The sequence below is a fragment of the Hyaena hyaena genome, unplaced genomic scaffold, assembly GCF_003009895.1.
Source record: "Hyaena hyaena isolate Hyena2069 unplaced genomic scaffold, ASM300989v1 scaffold_459, whole genome shotgun sequence".
Lineage (NCBI taxonomy): Eukaryota > Metazoa > Chordata > Mammalia > Carnivora > Hyaenidae > Hyaena > Hyaena hyaena.
The window spans coordinates 142,718-150,784 of record NW_024081093.1 but is presented as its reverse complement, the minus strand read 5'-3'; the positions used below and the strand labels follow the sequence as shown (position 1 = coordinate 150,784).

General features: G+C 50.7%; 1 protein-coding gene across 2 annotated transcripts in view; it reads left to right on the top strand.

Annotated features, from left to right (window-relative positions):
- Nucleotides 1-5,212: 5,212 nt before the first annotated feature.
- The window catches only part of LOC120246258 (programmed cell death 6 interacting protein), a 70,807-nt gene continuing 67,952 nt past the window's right edge, over nucleotides 5,213-8,067 (top strand). For both annotated transcript variants that reach the window (XM_039253730.1, XM_039253729.1), the window contains exon 1: nucleotides 5,213-5,526. In XM_039253730.1, the coding sequence (XP_039109661.1) occupies nucleotides 5,318-5,526 (209 nt within the window). In that variant the 5' untranslated portion in view covers nucleotides 5,213-5,317. The remainder of the gene's footprint in view (nucleotides 5,527-8,067) is intronic.

The window sequence follows — 8,067 nt, the reverse complement described above, 5'->3', positions numbered from 1 at the left end:
ACATGTTGTATTTTCTTTGAAAGTTACATTTGCAAATAGGTTAAAGAGACAAATATTCTCTATTACATGGTGCAAAAAACCCAGTGCCCCGGCCCCACACCGTTTTTTGCTGTCCATTTACACAGGAGGTGTGTAAGGGGACCTGAGGCTTCCATCCTTGCTGCTCTGATTTCATCGCCTCTTTGTTTCTACTTAGCTCCTTTCCTTGAGGCCCCTCCCTGTCCCTTCTCTACCCACCACTCTAGAGTGTGGAGGGAAGTATCACCATCTCATTCACCGTCTGCACTTTACCCTCTGACTCTTCCTCTCAGCCCCCCAAGGGCTTCTCTTTCTTGCAGTGCAGGAATTTTCCTTACGTCGAATCCTTGTCCTACTTACTCTTTCGTTCATTGTAAACACTCTCTTCTGTGGCCTTATGGGCTTGGTTTACATAAGCCTCTTTCCTCCCAAAGTTTGACTCCTCCCCAAATCACAAGTGCATACTTTCAGGCTCTGGTCTCCATTTGGACTTCAAAAACTCTTATTTTGAAATTCAAACCTGGTTTCATCGGGTTCTCTTCTTCCAAAGAGGCAAGTATTTCCATTGGTTCAATCTGGGCCCGCCGGAACTACAGACTATGAGGGAGGAAGATCCCCCCAAAACACGACATGGAGGTGACTAAGTCCAAGAATGTATTTTACGGAGTTTCATTACACGGATGGAAAATCAACGTTGCCTTTAGTGAGTTTGGAAGCAGTGAAACTCATCCTTGGGACACATCGCTGGTGCTCCTTTACATCCAGCCCTCCTCCCTTCCTGGGCACCAGGAAGCCTCTCCTTCCGAGTCCCACTGCATTTTGACGGGGCCAGGTGAGAGGTCCCAGCCAGGGAAGCGTGAGCGCAAGCGAGGGCTGCGGCAGTGGAAAACTGCTGTGTGATGCGGCACATTTCCCGTCCCCCCTTGAAAGTGTGCCTCATGTTGAGATAACTGAGCTAGAAGATCAGAGCAGTCTGCATCACTAACACGCTACTTGGAGCACAGCGACCTTGGAGAGTTTACGATGTTGAGAGACAGAGATTCTGAAATTGTTTTCCAGTGTTTACTAAGCGTCTTTCACGACTGAGCATGCTTGACAGAATAGGAAGAAAAAAATAATGAGATACAAAGTTGCACGCAAAAGAGTCATGAGAATTAGCCAAAGAAAATAGATGGGCTGAGAGAAGGGAGTGCAAGGAGCTTTGCTTACAGAGGACGTCCAGGCTGTGGACCCGCAGAATTTCATTTTACATGCGACTCTTCAAATGTGCCACGTTTTCCAGGGAAGGCGTGTTGTGCTTTGAAGACAGAGCAGAGCAATGTTTTGAAATGACGCTGGAAGAGCAGGGGAGGAGGAGGAAAGAAATGGGTGAAAGCTGGAAAAGAGGAACGGAGGCCACTTCCCCGAACACTGCACTCACCGCAGGCTGTGTGCCAGGCACAGCACAGGCCCCGTGGCAAACAGAAAATAACAGTATGAGGACTCTTCGGTCTGGGGAGAGGCTGGAAAGTAGCAGCCTGCCTGAGCTCCTATGGTGTGTGCCAGAGCCAAAGGGAAATCAGGGGTTGTGGGGGTGGCGGGGTCTAGGGAGATCCAGGAAGGCTTCCTGTAGGAGGCAACTGGAGCTGAGTCTTGAATGAGCTCTAGAAGAATGCCTGGTCCAGGGAGGATGATGAGGAGTGAGCAAGAGGAGACCGACATCCTTGAGAAGGCTAAGTGTGGAATTTAGTCACAAGAGACGGTCAGGAAATTGGCTATTATCGGAACACAAGCATATGTCATGCTACTTTGGCCACTGGCCTACTGCTTCATTGATTGTTGCCTAATTAACTACACTGGCTGATAGCCACATTCATGAGCGTACCTCTCATTGAGAAAGATGTGTCATTTTGATAGTAGAAATCTAATTTTTTTTACAAGCAGTGAAACTTATTTACTCATTCAAAAATGTTTACTGAGTATCTCCCATGTGCCCAGTGCTTAAAAAAACAACACAACTGTGTTCTTATAGAGCTTATATTCTAGTGGGGAAGTCAGACAAAAATTAAATCAACGGCAACAAAAATACTTGCCAGTGAGGGTAAGTGTTTTGAAGGAAATAAGCAATAGCTAAGCTAGCCAGTGACAGGGCGGATCTGTTTCACATGGGATGATGGGGAGGAGACAGTTCAACTAACATACGAAGAAAGTGGGGAGAAAGCATTCTAAGTCACATAAGGAAAGAAAGATCTTAGTAATTTTGAGAACTAAAATGGGACCAGTGTGACTGGACAGTCATAAATGAGGAACAAGAGGAACACATGAAATGGAAGAGATCTGCAGAAATAGATCGCGCTGCGGTAAGGAGTTTGGATTTTATTCCAAGGTCCATCAGACAGCCTCACCTTACCTCCCCTTGACCAATGCAGCACAGTTCACTACATCTACGATCACTTCCCTTCCGCCTCAGCAACGGGCTTATCCCCGTCTTTCTGACAGAAGAGAATCCCTCCCTTCTCCCCTCCGTGTTATGGCTACCCCTTTCCTCTCCTCTTTCCATGCACTCTGCCTCTCAGGTTCTCCTGAAGCCCCCGTGCATCTGTTCTGTGAGCCCAACCTACAAGCAAATCTATCATCTTCTGTCTTAAAAATACACCTAATCTGATACTGTCTTTCCTAATTGGTAGCTTCTGACCTATTTCTATTTCTTTGTGTTCCCTTAGAGTCCCAGGGCTTTAAAAATCAGCTCACTGCTGATTCCCAATCACCATCTCTCCCAGAAGCTCTAATTCCATATACCCAATTGTCAATTTATTGACTCCACTTGAATGGGGGTACAAACACTCCCAATCCCCTCCCTCACCAGTAGATTATGCATCAGTTTTCCTTGTATCAATCAGTAAATGATTCTACTGATCACCCAGAAGTTCAGGCACCCAAACCAGGTGCCATCCTTCATCCCTCCCTTCTCTTCACCTTCCGACTCCTGTTTATCAGTGAATCCTTCAATTTGTAACTCAAAATTGCATCAACTTAGCTCACCCCTGCTAATGTTACCTTTCATGATCTCTTGCCCGATTTCTGAAATGATCTCATGATTTACCCCTCTACTTCCACCTTGCCTTTCTTTAATGCATTGTCTACATAGCAACGTGGCTGTCTTTTTTACCCTAGAATCTTTAACATTTTTTTAATGTTTATTTTTTAAGAGAGAGAGAGAGACAGAGCATGAGTGGGGGAGGGGCAGAGAGAGGGAGAGAGACACAGAATGGGAAGCAGGCTCCGGGCTCTGAGCTGTCAGCACAGAGCCCGAGCGGGGCTTGAACCCACAGACCGTGAGATCATGACCTGAGCTGAAGTCGGCTGCTTAACTGACTGAGCCACCCAGGCACCCCATACACGTATGTGCATTTTGTAGTCAAAGTGAGATATGTAACACACATAATGTTCTGTGACTTGCCCTTCAGTGAATAATCTCCCTCTCTCCAAGGCAATACATTTGCATCTTATGCTCAGTCTCTCTATATCGAAATTCCTTCAACTGTCCTGAAAATGCATTTTGTAGGTAATCTCTTCATACTAGGATTCAATCCACTCTTTTTTTTTTTTAATTTTTTGATGTTTTTATTTATTTCTAGGAGAGAGAGAGAGAGAGAGAGAGACAGCGTGAGCAGGGGAGGGTCAGAGAGAGAGGGAGTCACAGACTGAAACAGGCTCCAGGCTCCGAGCTGGCAGTCAGCACAGAGCCCGACGCGGTGCCCGAACCCACAAACCGCGAGATCATGACCTAAGCGAAAGTCGGACGCTCAACCGACTAAGCCACCCAGGCGCCCCAAGATTCAATCCACTCTTAAGTACCCTAAAGTTTTTGTTTTTTCATGCAGCGGTGGCTTTTTTCACAGCAGTATATTGTTGAAGAGATGGACGGTTGTCCAGTAGAACATTCCACCTCCTGGCTGTTTGGTTACTTCCCATAGATAATTTAGTTGGCTCCTCTATCCCCTGCATTCCTAGTAAGCTGTTAGATGCAAAGTTTTGATAGACTCAAGTTAAACATTTTTGCCTGGAATATATCATAGGTGACATCGTATACTTGATTCTACAGCGTATCAAGGGCTACACTATCAGATCGATGCACAGGGCAGCCTTGTTAAAACGTATCCATCCCACTTACAGCTTTCTTTGCATTTATTCCATAGTACAAATTAAAAAAAAATTTTTTTTAATGTTTATTGATTTTTGAGAGAGAGAGACAGAGCACGAACAAGGAAGGGGCAGATACAGAGCGAAGGAGACACAGAATCCAAAGCAGGCTCCAGGCTCTGAGCTGTCAGCACAGAGCCCGACGCGGGGCTCAAACCCACGAACCGTGAGATCATGACCTGAGCCGACGTCGAACGCTTAACCGACTGAGCCCCCCAGGCGCCCCTAAAACAAGTTCTTTAACGTGGCCTACAAGGTTCTGCATGAATGATGCTTGCTTTACTCTTCCAACTTTATTTTATTCCGTTTCCTGTGTGGTTTTTAAGGTTTTGCCACAGTTTGCTTCAACTTCCTGTTGAAGGGAAAGTGCTTGCTTCCTGGGGCCTCTGCACTTGCCCCTTGGTCTGTGAGGTTCTCCGTTGCCGCCCTTCCCTTCCACCAACGTCAAGCATCTTCTCAAACTGCAGGTCGTGGGTAGTCAGCCTCAGAGAAGCCTACTCTAATTGGTGGTCTTGTTTAAATCCGGTTCTTCCAAGGGGCCCTGACACCCTACATTCCAAGCACCCTGTTTTTCCTACCGAGCTTTGGATACGTGGTACACCTTGGTTTCTGCGTCCTTACCTGCCCGTAAGCGGCACCAGGGCAGGACCTGGCCTACAGGGCCCGCCGGGTCCTCGCGAACCGCGCAGGTCACAACCCCGCGGCTGCCACGTCTCGGACAGCTCGCCGCACACTCTCGCGGGGGCACGAACGCTCCTTCCCCGACAGGCCGCTCGAGTGGAGGAATGGCTACTTTTACGGGAAAGCGCCGCGACAGCGGGCCGCAAGGGGAGACTTCCGCCGGTGACAGTGGGCCAGCTCCTCGTCGCTCGACCCCGCGGCACCCCCGCCCGGGCCCGCGGCTCCGCGGCCCCGGCTGCCTCACGTGACTGCGGGCGGCGCGCCCGGTGCGCCTGCGCGGGAGCTCCCGGAAGTGGCCGGACCCAGAGCTCGGGCGGAGAGCCCCGTCCGTCGGTGCGTCGGTCCGCCGGTCCGCCAGCCGGGTCGTCCGCGCGCCTCGGCCCTCGTCGGCGTCCCGCGGTCTGGTGCGGCCCGAGCGGCGGCCGGGGTGCTCGCCATGGCGACGTTCATCTCGGTCCAGCTGAAGAAGACCTCGGAGGTGGACCTGGCCAAGCCGCTGGTGAAGTTCATCCAGCAGACGTACCCGAGCGGCGGGGAGGAGCAGGCCCAGTACTGCCGCGCGGCGGAGGAGCTCAGCAAGCTGCGCCGCGCCGCGCTCGGCCGCCCGCTGGACAAGCACGAGGGCGCTCTCGAGACGCTGCTGAGGTGGGCCCGGGGGCGCGCGGGGGCCGGGGGGCGCCGGGCCGCCGCCCCCGCCCCGCCCCGCGCCGGCCCTCCCCTCCCCTCCCCTCGCCGCGCCGCCGCGGCCCCGGCCCGGCCGCCCCGCCCTGGCGGCGCCGGGCGCGTAGGTGCGGCCCGCATTCCTTCCCGCTGAGCCGGGCCGGCGCCCCGCGGGCACACCGCGCGCCCGGCCCTCGCCGCCCGCCCCCGCCCTGGGTCCGCGGGCGAGCCGGGCCGTGGGGGACCTGGGACGCGCGGTGTGCCCGCGGGGCGCGTTTCCCCACAAGTAGTTTCCCGCGCCTGTGTGTGTGTGGGGGGGTCCCCGAGACGCCGCCCCCTCCCCCGTGTTTGCTTCCGCGCAAAACTTTGTTGGCCGGGTTAGGATTTCCTAACAGTAGTTGCCTGGGGGTAGTGGGGGAGTTGGGGCACGGGAGCGAACGTCCAGTCACTTGACAGGCGCTTCCTTGTTAAGTTCATTGTTAGCACGACGGAGAATTCCCAGCGTTAGGAGCCGCGATTATGGGAAATGCAGCTCGAGTGGCAGAACGTTCCGGAGAGGTTGCTTCAAGTCGGTTTGTTCACAGCCGGCGTGCGCCCAAGAGAGTGAATTTGTTATCCTGGCAGGCTCATGCTGTATTTAAAAAAAAATTGTTTTTAAATGTTTATTTATTTTGGAGAGAGCATGAGCGGGGGAGGGGCAGAGAGAGAGAGAACCTAAAGCAAACTCCGGGCTCCGAGCTGTCAGCACAGAGCCCGACGCGAGGCTCGAACCCACGGACGGTGAGTCATGACCTGAGCCGAAGTCGGACGCTCCACCGACTGAGCCGCCCAGGCGTCCGGAGCTCAGGCTGTATTTAATGAGGGTTCCGTTTGTGGTACTTTTTCGGGTAGGATGGCAACATTTTTATAGCACTTCATAGTCAAAAGTGTCCTTTCGCTCCCTCGTTAAGAGCCCCGTTTCTTACGTGTAACATACCCTCCTTGCCTCAGCGGAGAGACACAGCTGTCCTAGGACGCAAGGACAAGCCCGGATTCCACTAGTTTATTTGTCCTGGTATCTGGAAAGTATAGGCATAGTGCTGCTTTGGCTTTAAGCATGTGGACATCATCCTACATCCATGTTGATTCCCTAATTCTAGGTGAGTCTTGTTCCTGCATTGGAGACGTGCCTCCCCCGCCCCCCCAGCCCTACTATAATTACAGTGGCCCTTAATAAACGAGAGAGTGCTTTTCTCCTGAACTCTGGCCAAGTCCTTGGGAGGCCTCTGGGTGGGTTTGAGCCCATGGATGATGGGAAATCTACTAATTTGCTTGCCCTTGTGTGAGTCACTCTCTGCTCCTTTTATCTTTTCCATCCCACATGGATCAGAGTGGTAGTAAAAGGGACCCGGGAAGGGCTCGTTCATCAAGAGGAGGATGCTGACTAGATGGCTCCGAGAGATTATGATCCTTTGCTGTCCTTTTTTTTTTTTTTTTTCTTAGATGGTTTATTTATTTTGAGAGAGAGAGCACAAGCGGGGGAGGAACAGAGTTGGGGGGGGGGGAGAATCCGAAGCAGGCTCTGTGCTGTCAGCGCAGAGCCGGGTGCGGGCCTTAATCTCCCACGCTGTGAGATCATTACTTGAGTGGAAACCAAGAGTCAGATGCCACCCAGGTGCCCCTCCAAAGCGATTCTGTTGTAGACCACGGTAGTATTTAGTGAGGGTCTTCCATTCTAGTATTAAGAAGGCATGACATGTGGTGTAACAAACCCTGTGATAAGTCTTGTTAAATAGAGTGTTTGGTCCCAACTCTTCAGGAGCTTGGAGTTTTCTTAGGCAGTTGGTGCATCGTTTCAAAACTGACAGACAACAGCGGGCCCTGGGTGGCTCAGTCAGTTAAGCATCTGACTGTTGATTTCAGCTCCTGTCATGATCTCATGGTTTGTGAGTTCAGGCCCCGCATCAGGCTCCTCACTGACAGTGTGGATAGAGCCTGCTCTGGATTCTCTCTCTCTCTCTCTCTCTCTCTGCCCCTCTCGTGCTTATATTCTTTCCAAAAGCGTAAATAAACTAAAAAAAAAAAAAAAGTAACGTACAAGAGGGAATAGTGGATAGTGATTGTGATAGGGCTCTGCTGTGAACTTTTAAAACTTCATTCATTCGTTCAGTCCTTATTCTTTTCTCAGGCGTAAATGTGAGAACTATAACGAGGTACTAGGGTCATTGCAGAAATGGTGTCTTTGAACTTAACCGTGTTTCATCAGGCACCTCGATATTATTCTCTTCTAGCCCTTTCACTCAGCAACTGTATATTTTTTTTCACTTCTTGCCCTTCTAGTGTGCCAGGATAAGTTAATAGATATACTACAGTCTGTTACGTTTTATGACGGAGGTGTATATAAAAGTTCCTTGGGTATATATGCTGTAAAAATCAAACAGTTGAGAGATGTTCATTCATTGAAGCAAGTGGAATATCTTAATTTTTAAAAAAAATTTATTATTATTTTTAAGTAGGCTCCACAGTCAGTATGCGGCTCAAACTCAT